The sequence below is a fragment of the Neomonachus schauinslandi genome, chromosome 9 (genome assembly GCF_002201575.2).
Source record: "Neomonachus schauinslandi chromosome 9, ASM220157v2, whole genome shotgun sequence".
Classification (NCBI taxonomy): Eukaryota; Metazoa; Chordata; class Mammalia; order Carnivora; family Phocidae; genus Neomonachus; species Neomonachus schauinslandi.
Window position 1 is genome coordinate 113,874,080 of NC_058411.1, and position 22,669 is coordinate 113,896,748.

At 36.1% G+C, this 22,669-nt stretch overlaps 1 protein-coding gene across 2 annotated transcripts in view; it reads left to right on the forward strand.

Annotated features, from left to right (window-relative positions):
- Positions 1-22,669, forward strand: part of SCAPER (S-phase cyclin A associated protein in the ER) — a 523,695-nt gene that overhangs the window by 169,198 nt on the left and 331,828 nt on the right. For both annotated transcript variants that reach the window (XM_044917799.1, XM_044917800.1), the window contains 2 exons: positions 7,136-7,278; positions 21,832-21,913. In XM_044917799.1, coding sequence (XP_044773734.1) covers positions 7,136-7,278; positions 21,832-21,913 — 225 coding nt within the window. The remainder of the gene's footprint in view (positions 1-7,135; positions 7,279-21,831; positions 21,914-22,669) is intronic.

Consider the following 22,669-nt stretch of genomic DNA (forward strand, 5'->3'; position numbering starts at 1 on the left):
TATGTTACTGGTCGTATTAGGCAGTTAAAAATAGCAGTACATTTTTAGGGCGCCTGGGTGGCTCAGTCGGTTAAGCGGCTGCCTTCGGCTCAGGTCATGATCCTGGAGTCCCGGGATCGAGTCCCGCATCGGGCTCCCTGCTCGGCGGGGAGTCTGCTTCTCCCTCTGACCCTCCCCCCTCTCATGCTCTCTATCTCATTCTCTCTCTCAAATAAATAAATAAAATCTTAAAAAAAAAAAAATAGCAGTACATTTTTAAATTATTTTTTTAAAGATTTATTTATTTATTTGACAGAGAGAGACACAGCGAGAGAGGGAACACAAGCAGGGGGAGTGGGAGAGGGAGAAGCAGGCTTCCTGCTGAGCAGGGAGCCCCATGTGGGACTCAATCCCAGGACCCTGGGATCATGACCTGAGCTGAAGGCAGACGCCCAACGACTGAGCACCCAGGCGGCCCAGCAATGCATTTTTAAAGTTCGTTGATTATTCTTTGCTATTTGTGGGTATTGGCAGGCATTTCCACATTCATCCCTGATCTCTATTTGATTTGAGTTCAATGTCTTATTTAAATCTGAGTGCTAAGCTAACTTATGTTAAAAAATACAGAATGATTTTATTTGAAAAACTTCCACTTTTCTTCTCTGAGGAGCAGCAAAAATTTTTATTTTTACTATTTATAAATTATTTTTCTATTAACTAATATTCTTAAATGAGTAAATAAAATACGGTATTTGAAATTCAATATGAGATGTCTCTTCAGCATTAGCGCTGTTACTCTGCTCGGGACCATTTTATAAAAATCACTACATTTTGTAAATTATGTATTACTTTTGAGGAACCATTAGGCATTAATAATTCAGAGATAATTAAGACATGATCCTTTATGGTAAACAATACAACACAGTGTGAAAGTGTTGTAAAACTATGTATAAGCTACAGAGTTATCACAGCAGAGGGAATAATTAACTCTGTTGGTAGGAGGGGATTGTCAGGTAAAGTTGTCTGGAAGAGGTAACTTTAGCTGGGTTTTGGGGGGAAATATATGAGTAATATTGTATATTTTGAATAGAAGTGTTTGGTTCCTTTTTTTGGATTCATTTTATAGATCTGAAGATTTGAAATATAGTAGTTATGTTCCATTTAAAAATGATGACTCTTGTTTGATAAATTGGAACATTTATTAAAGCTTAAAGGAAAGCAGTTGTTTCTTGAAAGTAGTAGGGGATTTTCTATACTCACTAATACTTTAAAAATTGTTTTGACTGTTCAGAATTATTTTTTTATTAAAAATATGGAAATTTCCTATGGATTTAATTTTCAATGTAAAATTTAAAACCTATCATGTTTAATTGACCTATATAATGTTGGAAAAGTCCACTGGTAATGTATAGCATATATATAGTTAAAATTTTTTTAATGTGTAGTCATTACTAGATGTGCAAGGCACTAATGCCACACATTCTCTAGATAAAATAATAGTAAGGTCCTCTGTCTGCTTTACTTTCACTACTTTTACATTTTAACATTCCCATCAACTGTTTTAGGCAGTTGTGATCCTTCTTTCTTGTAAGTAAAATACTAAGTAAATGTTGTCATCATATATTCTCAATTTGCCATTTTTCTTATGTAAATTATTGGTTAGTTTTAAGTTAAATTTCCTTGGATATTCTGCCTGTCCTTTTTTCCTAATCATTTGAATTGTAGGCCTAAAAGGGTAGGGATTTGTATTATCCGTTCTTAGGCTGCCATAAACAAATCCCTGACTATGAAACAAAGTATATGGGGGTTTCAGAGGTTTCAGAAGGCTTAAGAATTAGGTATCTTTCTAATTCATTATTTGTATGTATATAGATTTATAATGCATATTATTTTATAAAGTTATGCTTCATTCAACAGATATTTGTGGAACTCCTGTCCTGTGTGAGATGCTTATGTGGAGTATCAAGTTTCTTTTATTTAGGAAACTTAAATTTTAGAAAGGAAAATACTAGCTGAACTTACCAATTTTATTCATTAGCTATAGTTACCAGTTATCTTTTTCCATTAATTAAAAACAAAAATTAAAAGATTGACTATTATTTGAAGTCCTGTTATTTCTATTTGGATTATGTCTTATACACATGAATAAAATCAGCAAGTTGACATTATATTTACAGAGTCAAGTTGGCTACAATGCACATACACATAAAGTATATATACACATATATTTTATTTCTAAGACCATTTTATAATTTTTGAAAGGATATTTTTAAAGCTTTTGGTTTTACAAAATAGGAAGTGAAAAGTTCTGGTTTAATTATTTATATTTAATGCCTAAGCCTTTTGCATTTTATTGTGAAACGTGTTTTCAGACATAATACAGATTTTTTTAAGCTTTTATTAGTTTCAGGTGTACCATGTAGTGATTCAGCAATTTCATACATCACCCAGTGCTCATCATAAGTGCACCCCTTAATCCCCACCACCTATTTCACCCATCCCTCCTCTCCCCCCAACTGGTAACCCAGCCATCCCCTCTGGTAACCATCAGTTGGTTCTCTATAGTTAAGAGTCTGTTTCTTGGTCTCTCTCTCTCTTTCTTTTTCCTTTGCACATTTGTTTTTTTGTTTGTTTTTTGTTTTTTTGTTTTTTTCTCTCAAATTTCCCAGTATAATTTATTTACAACCCCACCACTAGACAGCAGATTACAACATTCTGAGCAGTGTTTCCCTACCATTTGGAGATATATTTTTATTAAAGTGAGATAAACAGGATTTCCCAATTGCATTAATATTATGAGTAGAGAGCAAGAACACAAGTGATGTGGGACTAACAATATTTATAGAAAAGCACAGGTCATTTGAAAGGGCATTGGGTATAAAACCTACAAATGGAGGATGAGGGAGATTTGTGGTTCATATTTAACTCCAAGTGGAATTATATTCCTCTCCTTTTCCTTTATTACTTTCTATTCCTTTCTTATTTAAGTTGCTTTCTGCTTTTTGATAATACCTACCATCTTAATCCATTAAAACTGTTTAAAAAAAAAAGATAGCAGGAAGGGAAAAATGAAGGGGGGAAGTCGGAGGGGGAGACGAACCATGAGAGACTATGGACTCTGAGAAACAAACTGAGGGTTCTAGAGGGGAGGGGGGTAGGGGGATGGGTTAGCCTGGTGATGGGTATTAAAGAGGGCATGTACTGCATGGAGCACTGGGTGTTATACGCAAACAATGAATCATGGAATACTACATCAAAAACTAATGATGTATGGTGATTAACATAACAATAAAAAAAGCAGAAGAGAATTTATAGGAGTAAATTCTAATAATATCCAACAGTCAAGTTCTTTTGTTACTTCCCACCTCCACTCTGCATTTTGTGCATTTGTTTTCTTCATTTGGATAGATAACAGTTTGTTTTGTTTCTTAAATCCCACATATGAATGAGATCATATGGTATTTGTGTTTCTCTGACTGACTTATTTCCCTTAGCATTATACTTTCTAGCTCTATCCATGTCATTGTAAATGGCATGATTTCATTCCTTTTCATGACAGAATAATATTCCTGTGTGTGTGTGTGTGTGTGTGTGTGTGTGTGTGTGTGTACACGCACCATATCTTCTTTATCCACTCATCAGTCAGTGCATACTTGGGCTGCTTCCATTCTTGGCTATTGTAAAGAATGCTGCTATAAACATAGGGGTGCTTGTATCCTTTTGAAATAGTGTTTTTGTATTTTGGGGGTAGATAATCCAATAGTGCCATTGCTGGATCAGAGGGTAATTCTATTTTTAACTTTTTAGGAACCTTCATACTGTTTTCCAGAATGGCTGTACCAGTTTGCATTCCCACCAACAGTGCAAGAGGGAGGGTTCCTTTTTCTCCACATCCTTGCTGACACCTGTTGTTTCTTATGTTTTTGATTGTATTAATATGTTTTTTTCAAATCATCCCCATTCCCCAGGTAGCTCACACAACCTCTCCCTGGCCCTTAGTCTTTATGATTAATGGAATACACTGATCGAGGTTTTTCTAACTCCTACTTATATAGCCTTGTGCAAGTCATTTTGCCTTAGAGAGCCCCAGTTTGTTGTGATATCAAAATTATTAATATAAGTAAGGACTTAGCAAAGCATAGAAAGTGCCCAATAAATGACAGAAAAAAAATACTAAAGCAATTCCTGTTTAGAGAACACTGAGGAGACATGTGAATACTTCTCATGCATAATTACACTGACTACAGTAACTTCATACCTACAACAAGCCCTATCTACCCCAGTGGAAGAAAATCTTTTTAAACTAGTAAGTTAAAAAGCCCCTACATTATTTTGTTTTGGGTTTTTTTTTTTTTGGCGGGGAGTCCAGGGAAGGAAGGGGCTGGGAATTAGAGGGAATACACTGATTTCAGGAAGGCCTGAGTGGCAAATTACAGACTGCTGGAGGCATGCATTTAGGTTTTTAAATATATTCTTTGTGTCAGATATACTATTCATGAACTGGTTATAGTTATTTCACAGTACTAGGTAAGCATAATATGTGAAAACTTGTATCACTATCTAAGATCTCAAAAACTCTAAGACTGAAAATAATCAAATCTGGCACAGAAAATCATCTCCAATGAAGAAAATATAAGTAAAAGAATTTTCTCTTAAATTCAAATTTCTTTGTTGTTAAAAATAAAATCTGTATTGACAGCCTATGGAATGGGAGAAGATATTTGCAAATGACATATCCACGAAGGGTTAATATCCGGTATATATAAAGAACTTATAAAACAACACCCAAAAAACAAATAATTAGTATATGAGCAGAAGACATGAACATCCAGATGGCTAACAGACACATGAAAATATGTTCATCATCACTCGTTGTAAGGGAAATATAAATCAAAACTACAATAAGATATCACCTCATAACTGTCAGAATGGTTAAAATCAACAACACAAGAAACAACAGATGTTGGTGAGGATGTGGAGAAAAAGAAACCCTCTTGCACTGTTGGTGGCAATGCAAACTGGCGCAGCCATTCTGAAAATAGTATGGAGATTGTTCCAAAAGTTAAAAATGGGGGCGCCTGGGTGGCTCAGTTGGTTAAGCGTCTGAGTCTCAATTTCATGATCTCAGGATCATGATCTCAGGGTTGTGAGATTGAGCCCTGCATCAGGCTCCACGCTGGGCATGGAGCCTCCTTAAGGTTCTCTCTCCTTCTCCCCCTCCTTCCCCACTCACTCTCATGCTCTCTCTCTAAAAAAATAAAAAGTTAAAAATGGAACTACCCTCTGATCCAGCAATGGCACTATTGGGTATTTACCCCCCAAATACAAAAAATTTCAAAAGGATACAAGCACCCTTATGTTTATAGCAGCATTCTTTGCAAATAGCCAAGATACGGAAATATCCCAAGGGTCCATCAACTGATGAGTGGAAAAAGAAGATATGGTATATATACATAAAATGGAATATTATTCAGCCATAACAAAGAGTGAAATCTTGCTCTTTGCAATGACATGAATGGAGTTTAACAGTTTAGTGCTAAGTGAAATAAGTCAAGTAGATCAAATCATCATATGGTTTCACTCATGTTGGTATTCATGTGGAATTTAAGAAACAAAGGCGCAAAGGAAAAGGAAAGAGAGACAAACCAAGAAACAGACCTAACAATTGATAACAAACTGATGGATACCAGAGGGGAGGTGGGTGGGTGGGGATGCATGAAATATAGGTGGTGGGGATTAAGGAGTGCACTTGTGCAGAGCACTGGGTGATTAAAATACAAATTTTATTTTATTTTATTTTTTTAAGATTTTATTTATTTATTTGACAGAAAGAGACACAGTGAGAGAGGGAACACAAGCAGGGGGAATAGGAGAGGGAGAAGCAGGCTTCCCGCTGAGCAGGAGCCTGATGTGGTGCTCGATTCCAGGACCCTGGGATCATGACCTGAGCTGAAGGCAGATGCTTAGCATTGGAGCCACCCAGCTGCCCCTAAAATACTAATTTAAAAAAAATAAGTAATAGAAATGAAAAATAATATCACTAAGAGAAAATGAAGATGTAATAATGTATATACTTTCCATGAAGAAAGAATAATAATTTCAAGATAGTCTTGAAATTTACCCATAATTCTGTATTTGTAAATATGGAGGTTGATATGTTGAAAAAGATACTGAAAGACATTGAAGATAAGATAAAAATGTCAACATTTGGTTTTAATGAAACAGAACAAAAGTATTAGGAGCCATGATGGAAACAAAATCTCTAAAAACATGATTGAAATTTTTAAATTATATAACAAAAAGTATCCTCATATAAAAAGTGTATATAAAATGCCAAACAGAAAAAATAAAACTATGTGCACATGAAAATAAAATCTATCAGTACAGCTAGTAATATGGTGAGAGTGAGCAAAGTACTCCTAGTAGGCAAAAATATACATAGGACATAGTATTTCACAGTATTTTGATTATCTTCTGCCTTGATGATGGTAATTACTGAAAATTTTCTATATGTCAGGGCCTCTGGTAAGTATTTTTTATGTATTATCTCATCTGTTCTTCACAATTTCTGAAGACATTAGTACTATTGTTTTTTGTCTTCCAGAAAACGAAGGCACAGTTATAATATACCTAGACCAGAGTCCCTGAGCCAGTGAATAATAGGGTCATGAAACAAAATCAGGGAGTCTGACCCAGTGCCCACTCTCTTACCCACTGTGCTGTATTATGATGGCTCTTTTTCCTTGCCACAAGTTTTTTTTTTCTTTCTCCACTTAACTCCTTCATGAATGCTTAGTTCAGAAATTTGTTAATTATACTTTCATCATCATGTTCTGGCATTTCTGAAACCATTTGTAAACACCAGGCTTTAAAAGTGATTAACCATAAAATATATGTTAGGTTCTCACAGAATATGAATAACATAGTTTCTGTTTCAAAGAGCATTTATTCTTATAATTATGTGTAATACTGGTAAATGACATATGAAAACTACATATCACTGATATTTAATTTTTTTTTTTTTTAATTCTGAGAAGCATCAGCCAGCAAGGGATCTACTTGGCTTGAATATATAAATTTATGTCAAAATGGTGCCACCTTTTATCATTTTCACTTTACACATAATTCGAACACTTTAAAACTTTTTTGACTGTAGGAACGCAAGAGAGCTCTAGAGGCAGAACGGCAGGCCCGTGTAGAAGAACTGTTGATGAGAAGGAAAGAACAAGAAGCCCGAATTGAACAACAGAGGCAAGAAAAGGAAAAAGCCCGTGAGGATGCTGCCCGAGAAAGAGCTAGGTACCTCATTTGCTATCATTATTTTGATCCTGATGAACCTGCTGTAATGAGTGGATGTTCACATCATGTCTAAACATAAAGCCATGTAGATTTTTAAAGAAATAGTCACAATTTCCAGGAATTACATCATTGTACTTAAAATAGAAACCTTTTGAATCTTCCCACTGAATGGGAAACGATATTTCAAGATTTTTTGATTGCAGGAAACAGAATTTGATACTGGCTAGCTTAAGCAAAGAGTTTTTGGAAAATATTGGGAATATAAGTGATAGAGGAACAGGCTTGGAAGAAATGGTCAGGCGTCAAAGGCTAGGTCACAACGGCACAGTGGTGGCCTTTTGGTGGAACCAGTTGGGTCAGCATATTGCCACTCTGATTATGATAAATGACCTGCAGCCATCCCTACATTTTGAAATCACTTGTTTAAGATTCAAAGATCCAGGAAAAAACATTTAATTGGCTAAGTCGAAGTCACTTTTGGTTGCTGTACACCTTGCTGATGTGATATTTTCTGACCTCTTAATTGTGGCAAATTTAGTGGATGTGAAAAGATAGCTCTTTGTGGTTTTAATATGCTTTTCTAGCTGGCCAAGATTAATAATAAAGCTGAGCAACTTTGCTTGTACTTACCAACTACTCAAGTTTTTTTAATGTAAAGTGCCTATTTAAGTTTTTTGTTCATTTCTCTGTTGGAATATTTTCTTCTTGATATTTGGGAATTATCTTTACTAGATACCAATTCTTTGTCAGATACATTTGTTGCAAATATTTTTGTAGGTTGTGGCTTGCCTTTTTACTCTATGATGGCTTTTAATTAATATAATTCTTTTTTTAGTTTTTATTTAAACTCAAGTTAGTTAACATACAATGTAATATTAGTTCCAGGTGTACAATCTAGTGATTCAGCACTTCCCTACAACACTTGGTGCTCATCACCACAAGTGCACTCCGTAATCCCCATCACCTACTTAACCACTCCCCCACCTGATTAATATAATTCTTGATTGCAGTGTAGTAAAACTGAACAAACTTTGTGATTTGTGCTTTTTGATCTTGTTTATGAAATCCCTTCCTCCCTGGAGTCATAAAATATTCTTCAAAATGTTGTAGTTAAGGAGGGCATGTGTTGTGATGAGCAGTAGGTGTTATGTGCAACTAATGAATCATTGAACACTACATCAGAAACTTATGATGTACTATATGCTGGCTAAATCAAGGATGGGGAAAAAAATGTAGTTTTTTTTTTTTTTAATAGTAAAGTCTTTATCTACCTAGAATTTATTTAATTGTATGGGTTGAGGTAGGAATCCAATTTCATTTTTTTCTCCAGTGGATACCCTGTTCTAACACACTTATTGAGGCATCAATTTTTTTCCTACTAATCTATAAAATTTTCTAATATAAATGAGGCTTCCATGTATGGATGGTTGTTTGTAGGCTCTATTTTCTGGTCCATTGGTCACTTTTTCTACCTCCTACCTTAATTCTCAAAGCTTTACAATAATTCTTGGTGTCTATTACTATCCCTTACTTTATTTTTTAATTATTAGGACTGTTTTGGCCCTTTTGCATTTCCACTATTAGGATCAGCTTGGTCAATTCTATAATAAAAAAAAAGGACATTGTAAAGATGTTGTGATTTTTGTTTGTTTTTGTCTTTTTTTAGTTTCAGGTGTAGAATTTACTGATTCAGCATTTATAAACAACACCAGGTGCTCATTACAGCTGTACTCCTTAATCCCCATCACCTATTTAACCCATTCCCCCCACCCCGCCCATCTCCCCTCCTATAACCATCAGTTTGTTCTCTATACTTAAGAGTCTGTTTCTTGATTTTCCTCTCTCTCTTTTTTCTCCGCCACGTTTGTTTTGTTTCTTAAATTCCACATACGAGTGAAATTATATGGCATTTGTCTTTCTCTGACTTATTTCACTTAGCATAATACTCTCTAGCTCCATCCACTTTGTTGCAAATTGCAAGATTTCATTTCTTTCTTATGGCTGAATAATATTCCATTGTATATATATACCACATCTTTATCCATTCATCTGTCGATGGGCATCTGGGCTCTTTCCATAATTTGGCTATAATATAATGATGCAGTAAACATCAGGGTGCATGTATCCCTTCAAATTAGTATTTCTGTTTCCTTTGGGTAAATATCTGTTAGTGCAATTGCTAGACTGTAGGGTAGTTCTATTTTTAACTTTTGGAGGAACCTCCATACTGTCTTCCATAGTGACTGCACCACCAACAGGTAAGAGGGTTTCACTTTTCCATATCCTCACCAACACCTGTTGTTTCCTGTGTTGTTAATTTTAGCCATTCTGACAGGTGTGAGGTAATATCACATTGTAGTTTTGATTTGTATTTTCCCTGATGATGCGTGATGTTGAGCATCATTTCATGTGTCTGTTGGCCATCTGGATATCTTCTTTGGAAAAATGTCTATTCATGTCTTCTGCCCATTTTTAACTGGATTATTTGGTTTTTGGGTGTTGAATTTTTAAGTTCTTCATAGATACAGGATACTAACCCTTTATCAGATATGTCCTTTGCAAATATCTTCTCCCATTCTGCTGGTTGCGTTTTAGTTTTGTTGATTGTTTCCTTTGCTGTGCAGAAGCTTTTTATTTTGATGAAGTCCCAATAGTTTATTTTTGCTTTTGTTTCCCTTGCCTCTGGAGACATACCTAGTAAGAAGTTGCTGTGGCCCATGTCAAAGAAGTTACTGCCTGTAATCTCCACTAAGATTTTTATGGTCTTACATTTAGGTCTTTAATCCATTTTGAATTTGTGTTTGTGTATGGTGTAAGAGAGTGGTCCAGTTTCATTCTTTTGCATGTTGCTCTCCAGTTTTCCCAATAGCATTTGTTGAAGAGATTGGGTTTTTTTTTTTTTTTTCGGTTGGATATTCTTTCCTGCTTTGTCCAAGATTAATTGACCATACATTTTTGGGTTCATTTCTGGAATTTCTCTTCTGTTCCATGGATCTGTGTGTCTTTTTTTGTGCCAGTACCATACTGTCTTGATCACTACAACTTTGTAATAGAACTAGAAGTCTGGAATTGTGGTGCCTCCAGCTTTTGCTTTTCTTTTTCAAGATTGCTTTGGCTATCTGGGGTCTTTTGTGTTCCATACAAATTTTGGGATTGTTTGTTCTAGCTCTGTGAAAAGTGCTGGTAGTATTTTGATAGGAATTGCATTAAATGTGTAATTACTTTGGGTAATATAGACATTTTAACCATATTTGTTTTTTCAATCCATGAGTATGGAATGTTTTTCCATTTCTTTGTGTCAGCTTCAATTTCTTTCATCAGCATTTTATAGTTTTCAGAGTCCATCTTTGTTTAGGGTTATTCCTAGGGATCTTACGGTTTTTGGTACAATTATAAATGGGATTGATTCCTTGATTTCTCTTTCTCCTCCTTCATTATTGGTATATAAAAATGCAGCAGATTTCTGTATGTTGATTTGGTATCCTGAGACTTTACTGAATTTGTGTATTCTTTCTAGTAACTTTTTGGTGGGGTGTTTTGGGTTTTCCATATAGAGTACGATGTCATGTGCAAATAGTGAAAGGTTTGACTTCTTCCTTGCTGATTTGGATGCCTTTTATTTCTTTTTGTTGTCAATTGCTGAGGCTAGGACTTCCAGTACTATGTTGGACAACAGTGGTGAGAGTGGATATCCCTGTCTTGTTCCTGACCATAGAGGAGAAGCTCTCAGTTTTTCCCTATTGAGGATGATACTAGCTCTGGGTTTTTCATATATGGCTATTACTGTGTTGAGGTATGTTTCCTCTAAACCTACTTTATGGAGGATTTTTATCAGTAATGGATGTTGTACTTTGTCAAGTGCTTTTTCTGCATCTATTGAAAGGATCATATGGTTCTTATCCTTTCTTTATTAATGTGCTGTATCATGTTGATTGATTTGCAAATATTGGACCACCCTGCAGCCTAGGCATAAATCCCACTTGATCATGGTGAATGATTCTTTTAATGTACTGTTTGATTCAATTTGCTTATACTTATTGAGAATTTTTGCATCCATGTTCATCAGGGATGTTGGCCTGTAGTTCTCCTTTTTAGTGGAGTCATCAGGTTTTGGTATCAGGGTAATGAATAGAATGAATTTTGAAGTTTTCCTTCCATTTCTGTTTTTGGAATAGTTTGAGAAGAATAGGTATTAACTCTTCTTTAAATGTTTAATAGGGTAGGGGCGCCTGGGTGGCTCAGTTGTTAAGCATCTGCCTTCGGCTCAGGTCATGATCCCAGGGTCCTGGGATCAAGCCCTGCATTGGGCTCCCTGCTCCGTGGGAAGCCTGCTTCTCCCTTCCCAGTCCCCCTGCTTGTGTTCCCTCTCTCACTGTGTCTCTCTGTCAAATAAATAAAATCTTAAAAAAAAAAAATGTTTGATAGGATAGTTCTATTTTTAACTTTTGGAGGAACCTCCATACTGTTTTCCAGAGTGGCTGCACTAGTTTGCATTCCCACCAACAGTGTAAGAGGGTTCTGCTTTCTCTGCATCCTCGCCAACATCTGTTGTTTCGTGTGTTGTTCCTTTTTGCCATTCTGACCTGTGTGAAGTGGTATCTCATTTAGGTTTTGATTTGTATTTCCTTGATGTTGAGTAATGGTGAACATATTTTCTTGTGTCTGTTAGCCATTTGTATCTCTTATTTGGAGAAATGTCTGTTCATGTCTTCTGCCCATTTTTTGACTGGAATTTTGGTTTTTGGGTGTTGAGTTTGTTAAGTTATTTATAGATATGGGATTCTAGCCCTTTATCTGATATGTCATTTGCAAATGTCTTCTCCCATTCCTTAGGTTGCTTTTTAGTTTTGTTGATTGTTTCCTTTCCTGTGCAGAAGCTTTTTATCTTGATGAAGTCCCAATAGTTCATTTTTGCTTTTGTTTCCCTTGCCTCTGGAGACATGTCTAGTAAGAAGTTTGCTGTGGTGAGATCAAAGAGGTTACTGCCTGTGTTGTCTTCTAGGATTTTGATGGATTCCTATCGCACATGTACTTCTTTCATACATTTTGAATTTATTTTTGTGTATCGTGTAAGATAGTGGTCCAGTTTCATTCTTTTGCGTGTTGCTGTCCAGTTTTCCTAACACCATTTGTTGGAGAGACTTTTTCCCCATTGGATATTGTTTCCTGCCTTTTCAGTGATACTTGTGGGTTCATTTCTGGATTTTCTATTCTGTTCATTGACCTATATGCCTATTTTTGTGCCAGTACCATACTGTCTTGATCACTACAGCTTTGTAATAGTACTTGAAGTCTGGAATTGTGGTGCCTCCAGCTTTGCCTTTCTTTTTCAGGACTGCTTTGGCTCTTCAGGGGCTTTTCTGGTTTCATGCAGATTTCAGAATTGTTTGTTCCAGCTCTGTGAAAAATGCTGGTGTTATTTTGATAGGGAATGCATTGAATGCATTGAATGTGTAGATTACTTTGGGTAAATATAGACATTTAAGTAATATTTGTTCCAATCCATGAGCATGGAATTTTTTTCCTTTTCTTCCTCAATTTCTTTCATCAGAGTACAGATCTTTTACCTCTTCGGTTAGGGTAATTCCTAGGTATCTTACAGTTTTTGGTGCAATTGTAAATGGGTTTGATTCCTTCATTTCTCTTTCTGCTGCTTCATTATTGATGTATAGAAATGTAACAGACTTCCCTGTGTTGATTTCATATCCTGTGACTTTGCTAAATTTGTGTATCAGTTCTACCAGTTTTTGGTGATTCTTTCAGGTTTTCTACGTGGATTACCATGTCCTGTGCAAAGAGTGAAAGTTTAACTTCTTCCTTGCCAATCTGGATGCCTTTTATTTCTTTTTGTTGTCTGATTGCTGAGGCTAGGACTTCCAGTAGTATGTTGAACAACAGTGGTGAGAGTGGACATCCCTGTCATGTTCCTGACCTTAGGGGAAAAGCTCTCAGTTTTTCTCCATTGAGGATGATATTACCTGTGGGTCTTTCATATACAGCCTTTATGATGTATAGGTGTGTTCCCTCTATCCCTACTTTGTTGAAGGTTTTTTTTCAAGAAGGATGCTGTATTTTGTCAAGCGCTTTTTCTGCATCTATTGAGAGGATTATATGGTTTTTATCCCTCTATTAATGTGGTGTATCATGTTGATAGATTTGGGGATATTGAACTACCCCTGCCGCCCAGGAATAAACCCCACCTGGTCGTGGTGAATAATCCTTCTCATGTACTGTTTGATCCTACTGGCTGGGATCTTTGTGAGAATTTTTGCATCCATTTTCATCAGGGATATTGGACTATAATTCTCCTTTTTGGTCGGGCCTTTGTCTGGTTTTGGGATCAAGGTAATGCTGGCTTTATAAAATGAGTTTGGAAGTTTTCCTTCCATTTCTGTTTTTGGGAACAGTTTCAGAAGAATATTTATTAATTCTTCTTTAAATGTTTGGTAGAATTCCCCTGGGAATCCATTTGGCCCTGGATTCTTTTTTTTTTTAAAGATTTTATTTATTTGACAGAGAGAGAGCACAGGCAGGGGGAGCAGCAGGCAGAGGGAGAGGGAGAAGCAGATTCTCTGCTGAGCAGGGAACCCGATGCAGGACTTGATCCCAGGCCCCTGCGATCATGACCTGAGCCGAAGGCAGATGCTTAACCGACTAAGCCACCCAGGTACCCCAGTCTGGCCCTGATTCATATTTGTTGGGAGATTTTTGATTATTGATTCAATTTCTTTGCTAGTTATGGGTTGTTCAGATTTTCTATTTCTTCCTGTTTCAGTGTTGGTAGTTTATACATTTCTAGGAATTTAGCCATTTCCTAGTCTAGATTGCCTAATTTGTTAGCATATGATTGCTCATAATATTCTCTTATAATTTCTTATATTTCTGTTGTGTTGGTTGTGACCTCTCCTCTTTCATTCATCATTTTATTTGGGTTCTTTGTCTTCTTTTTGATAAGTCTGGCTGGGGGGTTATCAATTTTTTTTTTTAAATTATGTTATGTAGTCACCCTACAGTCAGTCTTGTTAATTCTTTCATAGAACCAGCTCCTAGTTTTGTTGATCTGTTCCACTGTTTTTGTTTTGTTTTGTTTTGTTTTGTTTTAAAGATTTTTTATTTATTTATCTGAGAGAGAGAATGGGAGACAGAGAGCATGAGAGGGGGAGGATCAGAGGGAGAAGCAGACTCCCCGCTGAGCAGGGAGCCCGATGCGGGACTCGATCCTGGGACTGCAGGATCATGACCTGAGCCGAAGGCAGTTGCTTAAACAACTGAGCCACCCAGGCGCCCTGTTCCACTGTTTTTTTAATTTCTATATCATTGATTTCTTCTGTAATCTTTATTATTTCTCTTCTCCTGCTGGATTTAGGCTTTCTTTGCTGTTCTTTTTCCAGCTCCTTTAGGTGTAATGTTAGGTTGTGTATTAGACTTTTCTTGCTTTTTGAGGAAGGCCTGTATTGCTTATATACTTCTCTCCCATGACCGCTTTTGCTGTATCCCAATGGTTTTTGGACTGTCATACGTTCATTTTCATTGGCTTCCATGTATTTTTTTAAATTTCTTCTTTAATTTTCTGGTTGACCTATTTATTCTTTAGTAAGATGTTCTTTAACCTCCATGTATTTGTGGTCCTTCCAATTTTTTTCTTGTGTTTTACTTCCAAGTTTCATGGCATTGTAGTCTGAAAATGTTCATGGTATGATCTCAAACTTTTCATACAGTTGAGGCCTGATTTGTGACCCAGTATGTGATCTTTTCTGGAGAATGTTTCATGTGCATTAGAAAAGAATATATATTCTGCTTTAGGATGAAATGCTCTGAATATATTTCTTATGTCCATCTGGACCAGTGAGTCATTTAAAGCCTTTGTTTCTTTGTTGATCTTCTGCTTAGATGATGTGTCCATTGCTGTGAGTGGGGTGTTAATGTCCCCTAATATTATTGTATTATTATCAATGAGTTTAAGTTTGTTATTAATTGATTCATATATTTGGCTGCTCCCAAATTAGGGGCATAAATATTTACAATTGTTAGATCTTCTTCTTGGATAGAACCCTTTGTTAAGATGTAGTGTCCTTTTTTATCTCTTACCACAGTCTTCGGTTTAAAATCTAGTTTTTCTGATACAAGGATGGCATATAAGGGTGGCTTCACTAGCTTTCTTTTGATGTCCTTTGGCCTGATAAATTGTTCTCCACCCCCTCACTTTCAATCTGGAGGTGTCTTTGGGTGTCAAATGAATCTCTTGTAAGCAGTGTATCAATGGGTCTTCGTTTCTTTTTTATCCATTCTGATACCCTATGATTTTTGATTGGAACATTTACTCCATTTACATTCAGAGTTATTATTTAAGGATATGAATTTAGTGCCATTGTATTACTTGTAAAGTCATTGTTCCTGTAGATTATCTCTGTTCCTTTCTAGTCTTTGTTATTTTTGGTCTCTCTTGCCCACTCACAGGGTCCCCTTTAATATTTCTTGCAGAGCTAGTTTAGTGTTCATGAACTCCTTTACTTTTTGTTTATCTTGGAAACTGTATCTCTCCTTCTAATCTGAATGGCAGCCTTTCTGGATAAAGTTTTCTTGGCTGCTTATTTTCCCATTTACCATGTTGGATATATCATGCCATGGCTTTCTGGCCTGCCAGGTGTCTGTGGACAGGTCTGATCCTAGCCTAAGTGTCTACCCTTGTATGTTAATGATCTTCTTCTTCTTCTTCTTTTTTTTTTTTATTATGTTATGTTAGTCACCATACAATGCATCATTAGTTTTTGATGTAGTGATTATGATTCATTGTTTTTGTATAACACCCAGTGCTCCGTGCAGTTTGTGCCCTCCTTAATACCCATCACCGGGCTAAGCCATCCCCCCAAGCCCCTCCCCTCTAAAACCCTCAGTTTGTTTCTTGGAGTCCATAATCTCCCATGGTTAATGATCTTCTTTCCTGAGCTGCTTTCAGAATTCTGTCTCTATTTTGGTATTTTTCAGGTTTCACTATGATATGTCATGGTGTTGACCTATTTTGTTGATTTTGAGGGGAGTTCTCTGTGCCTCTTGTACTTGAATGCCTGTTTCTCTCCCCAGATTAGGGAAGTTCTCAGCTATGATTTGCTCAAATATACCTTCTGTACCTCTCTCTCTTTCTTCTTCCTCTTGGACCCCAATAATTCTAATATTGTTTCGTTTTATGGTATTGCTGATTTCTCAGTCTCCCCTCATGATCCAGTAGTTGTTTTCCTTTCTTTTCCTCAGCTTCCTTCCTTTCCATCATCTTGTCTTCTATGTCACTGACTCTCTCTTCTGCCGCATTTGCCCTAGTTCTTAGAGCATCCCTTTTAGACTGCATCTCAGTTAAAACATTTTTAATTTCGGCCTGATTAGATTTTATTTCTGCACTAAGAGATTCCCTAGTGTCTTTTATGCTTTTCTCAAGCCCAGCTAGTAACTTTATAATCGTTATCCTGAATTCCAGCTCTGACATTTTACTTATATCTCTATCAATTAGATCTGTGGCAGAGACTGTTACTTTTGATTCTTTCTTTTGTTGTGAATTCCTCCTTTTAGTCATTTTGCCCAGAGAAGAATGGATGAACGAGAGAACAAAATGAAAAATATCAACCACTACCCAAGCGAAATACACACTAGACAAATCAAAGAGGTCACAAGCCAAAAAAGAAAACAAAAAGAAAAAAAAAGGTGAAAAAGAGGGTATATAATTTCCCAGGTGGACAAAATAGGGTGATTCACTTGGTCCTAGGTATATTTTGGTTTGTTATAAGACACTAAATCCCAAAATTGTGAAGAATGCAAAACTTATATATATACATATATATAAATAAAATTGAATACAGTGAAAGGAAACAAAAAATGAAGAATGTATCTATAAAATGTAAATTTAAAAATGAAAATTGAAAAAAGACTTAAAAGAGTTGATAAAATAAGAAACTAATTGAAAAGGAAAAAAGAAAGAAAAAAGAAAATTTTAAACTGAAAGAATAAAGACTCATGTGAAAAAATACCTCTGATTTTTTATACTGTTTTCCCCTAGCACGGGAGTTTTTAAGTTATGAGTGATCTATAAACTTGGTATTCACCTGAGGATCCTGCTGGTCTTCTGGGGGAGGGGCCTGTTGTACTGATTCTCAGGTGTCTTTGCCTGGGCAGAGTTGCACCACCCCTTGCTAGAGGGCTGAGCTCAGTGTAAGCTGCTTCAGTTGCTCTATGTGGCTTTTGTTCCCTGAAGGCTTTTCGCACCACTTTAGAGGATGGAAGTAAAAAAATGGCAGCACCCCACTCTCCAGCCCTGGAGCTGAATGATTTCAGCCCCCACTCTTCACTGCACCCTCAGGGAAAGGCAGTCAGTCCCTCTCATGTGCACCAAACTCCGCATACTCCTGCAGTGCACACCCACACCAATCCTGGGGGTTGGGGGGTGTCTCATTATACCCCACCACTGGCTGGGCCCCTGCTCAGGGAATGTTTGCCCTATCCTGTGCACACCTGTGCCGCTACTCCAAGGGGAAGGAGCCAAATCTCGCAGCAGTTGTTGCTTGCTGGGCCCCTGCTTGGAGAGCAGTCACCTGATTTTGCCATGGTTCATGGTTTATGGCAACACCTAGCTGAGAGGCCTTTCCGGGGCTCACTAATTGTAGCCAGCTTCCTTGCTGCAATGTTTGGGAGCTCTGCCACACTTAGGCACCCCTGTTCTTTCTGTGACCCTGGGGATTCTGAGACCACACTGTCCCACCTACATTTCTGTCCCACTTTACCACCTGAGCACCTTTCAGGCAGGGACCTTCTTCACAGGAGCAGACTTCTAAAAGTTCCAATTTTGTGCTGCACTGCTATATCACTTACCAGTAGCCGGCTTATGGAGGCTCCTTCCCCCCGTGGTTTATCTTCTGATATATCCCCCCTCAGATTCATATGTCCGCACCTCCTACCTTGCAAAACGTGGTTACTTTTCTATTTGTAGAATTGCAGCAGTTCTTTTCTTAGATCTCAGGTTAAATTCACAGGTGTTCAGAATGATTTGATAGACATCTAGCTGAATTCCAGGGACCAGATGAAATGAGGGCCCCCTACTCTTCTGCCATCTTTCCTCCCTCTTCCCAATTAAAGATATTTTCTAATATTTTTTATGATTTTTTGATCCATGAGTTATTTAGAATCATGTTGTTTAGTTTCCAAATACTTGGGGATATCTCCAATTTTCTGTTGTTTTCTAATTAAATCTTTTTTAATTGAAGAATATACTTTGTGTAAATTTAGTCCCTTTAAATTCATTGAGACTTACGGCCTTGGGTGTAGACTATCCTAGAGAAAGGTCCTACATGCTCTTGTAAAGTATTTGTATTATGTTGTTGTTGGATGGAGTGTTCTTTAAATGTCAGTTAAGTTAGTTGATTGTTTTTTCTAGACTTCTGTATGCTTACTGATTTTCTGTTTTGTTTTATTAATTTTTGATAGATGGTTATTGAAATTTCCAAATATTTTTGAATTGTCTATATTTTCAGTTTTGACAATTTTTGCTTTATGTATTTTGGTGCCTCAATGTTATGGGCATATAATATGTTCCTGGGCTATTGATTCTTTCATCATTATGAAATGTTTCTCTTTGACATTTTAAAAAATATTTCTTGCCTTAACATCAGCTTTTTTTTCTGTTTTAAATATTGCCATGGTCATTGTTTACATGATACGTCTTTTTCTGCCCTTCTACTTTCATCCTTTTGTGTCTTTTTATCTAAACTGTGTCTCTCTTTTTTTTTTTTTTTAAAGATTTTATCTATTTATTTGAGAGAGAGAATGAGACAGAGAGAGAACATGAGAGGGGGGAGGGTCAGAGGGAGAAGCAGACTCCCTGCCGAGCAGGGAGCCCGATGTGGGACTCGATCCCGGGACTCCAGGATCATGACCTGAGCCGAAGGCAGTCGCTTAACCAACTGAGCCACCCAGGCGTCCCTAAACTGTGTCTCTTATAGACTAAATATAGTTGAGGTTTCCTTTTCCATCTAGTCTAATTTCTGCCTTTTGATTAAAGTGTTTAGTCCATTCTCACTGAACGTAATTATTGATCTGATTGCATTTATGTCTTCTACTTTGATACTTGTTTTCTATACATCTGAAGCGTTTTTTTCATTCTCTTACTGCTGCCTTTTTTAATACTTTTTAGTGCATCATTTAAAATTTTCATTTTTTAAAATATTTATTTATTTGAGAGTGAGAGAGAGCAGAAGCAGGGGGAGGGGCAGTGAGAGAGGGAGAGATGCAGCCTCCCCACTGAGCAGGGAGCCTGACAAAGGGCTTGATCCCATGAGCCTGAGATCATGACCAGAGCCAAAATCAGTAGTTGAATGGTTAACTGACTGAGCCACAGGCACCCCTTTTTCTTGATTTTTAAAACTCTTATTTTAGTTTTGCTTAGTGGTTCCTCTCTTTATTACAATATTTGTCTTAATTTATGACAGTCTACTTTTGATTAAAACTAACTTAATTTTGGTAAAATAGAGCAACTTTGTTCCATTACAGTTCTGTAGCCTTTTCCTCATGTTATTATTGTCACATAAAGTATATCTATATATGTAATAAACTCAACAATGCAGTGTTATAATTATCTCTATGTAGTGCCACATTTTTCAAAGAAATTAGATTAAGAGAGAAAATATATTTATTAACATATTTACCATTTCTGGTGTACTTCATTTTTTTTGTGGATTCAGGTTACTTTTTGGCATAATTGCTTTTTAGCTACGTGGGCTTCTTTCAGTATTTCTTGTAAGGAACTTTTGCTGTCATTGAATTATCTTGCTATTTGCTTATCTGGGAATATTTTGCCTTCATTTTGTTTTTGGTTTTTAAAATTTTTTGTTATTGTAGTATATTTGACATTTTCCTTATTTTGAATGATAGTTTTGTTGGATACAGAGTTCCTGGCTTTGTTCTTTTTTGTTTTCAGTATTTTGAATCTTCTGACTTCTGTTTTTTCTGATATAAAAGTTAGTCATTAATTATATTGGTTTTCATTTGTATAAGGTGAATTGTTTTTTCCTTTCTGCTCTCCGAATTTTCTGTTTGTCTGTAATCAGTTTGACTATGATTTCTCTAGGTTGGTTCTCTTCATGATTATTCAATTCTGTAAATAATTAAGCTTGGGAAGTGTTTGGGCTTATTTGTTCAGATACATAATTTTCATTTCTCTTCAGGCATCTCTGATTTGTCACATTTTCTCAAACTTTCCATGGTTTTGATGACCTTGACAGTTTTGAATAGTGGACAGGTAGATTGTAGAATGTCCCTCAGGTAGAACTTGTCTGATGTTCTTCTCTTGGTTAGATTGATGTTATAGCTTTCTGGGAGAAAGAACACAGAAGTAACTAAGAATTACCATTTGTAACACGTCAAAGGTTCATGCTGTCAATTTGAATTATCACTAATTTTATTAACCTTGATCCCCTGGCTAAGATAGTGTTTGTCAGATTTCTCCATTGTATAGTTACTCTAAAATTTTTTCTATGGTATCCTCCTTGGAAGCAAGTCACTAAGCATAGCCAATACTGAAAAGGTGGGGAATTATTCTCTACCTCTTTGAGAGGAGAATTCCTACATAAATTATTTGCAATTCTTCTGTAACGGACATTTGTCTGTTCTCTCCTATTTATTAAATGCTTTTTTAAGTGTCAGTGTGGACTTACTTATATTTATTTTATACATTGTGCTATAAACCAATATTATTTATTTTGTTGCTCAAAGTGTTCCAACTTTGGACATTGGGAGCTCTTTCATTTGGCTCCTGTGACCCTTCAACATACTTCATAATTTTATTTTTTGAACACTTTCTTGCTCTTCTGGCACTGCAAGATCCTCCATACTCATCTTGTGTTTTCTCTACTCCACCCCTAGAATCAGCCATTTGTTTAAGGAGTCTTGGTTCCTTTTATTGGAAAGTTTTTTAAGAAAAAACCTCTGTGTTGAGGTTCCCTATTTGTTGAATCATTGCCATAATATTTTTCTTTAGTTTGGCATACTTTCTTTTAATTCTTTGAACATATTTGTAACAGCTGTTTTGTAGTCTTTGCCTACTAAATACAGCATATGGCCTTCTTCAGAGACAGTTCCAATTGACTGCTTTTTTCAAAGCCTGGTCATACTTCTTTGTATGTCTCATAATTTGTGATTGTTTCCTTTGCTATTTCTTTTGTGTTTGTGAGTCTGTGCCTTTTCTATTCATTTCTTGTGGTTTTAGTGGTTTTTTGGAAGGCAACAGAGATAAATATGTTTTCAACATGCCATATATAAATGAGAGCTCTAGAGGTAGTATTTAAACCCATACCTGGTATGGGTCCAGAAACCTATTTTTATAACTAAGAATTTGTGTCACTTCTTAAACATTTATTGAGCATTATATTTGGGACTTAGGCACTCAGAAAAGAATAATTTAAAAAATAATATCCCTTTAGAATATGTAAGCCTCTGTATCCCAATTGTATTTTTTAACTTCATGAGATTTGTTACTCCAAGCAGTTGAGTTTATAATTTTTACTGTCTTTCTTACAGAGATAGGGAAGAACGATTGGCCGCACTCACAGCTGCTCAACAAGAAGCAATGGAAGAGCTACAGAAAAAAATTCAGCTCAAGGTAAGGATATTATATATTTTAATTTGGAATTCTAGAGCTTTCAATGGAGCATGAGGTTAAATTTTTTATTTATGGAATTGTGTAAAAATTTTAATTAATTTGAATTCTTAATATTTGGATAATGAGACTTATATGATTTGGTTATGATCACTTCTAACTCAGCTATCAAAAAACTAAATTTTTTTTTTTAAAGATTTTATTTATTTATTTGGCAGAGAGAGACAGCAAGAGAGGGAACACAAGCAGGGGGAGTGGGAAAGGAAGAAGCAGGCTTCCCGCAGAGCAGGAAGCCCTATGCGGGGCTCGATCCCAGGACCCTGGGGTCATGACCTGAGCCAAAGGCAGACGCTTAACGATTGAGCCACACAGGTGCCCCCTATGTATCTAAAATATATAAAGAGGGGCGCCTGTTTGTGTTCCCCCTCTCGCTGTCTCTCTCTCTCTCTCTTAAATAAATAAATAAATCTTTTTTAAAAAATAAATTTATTTTAATAAGATAAAACAATGTGGAGAATAATTAAAGGAATTTTAACATTTCTTGTTTTTGTACTAACCAATTTGTCAGTGACTTGAAGGCATTACTATTTGGCTTCTGATATTCATACTTTTAATTATTTACAAATAAACTAGAAGATGATTAGTGTAATTAGTGAATTTCACTTATTAGTGTAATTAAATTAGTGTAATTTCACTTGCTTTTCAGTGCTTGTAAGTTGTGCAATTGTAACTTGGGAAATTATGATTAACTGCTATTTT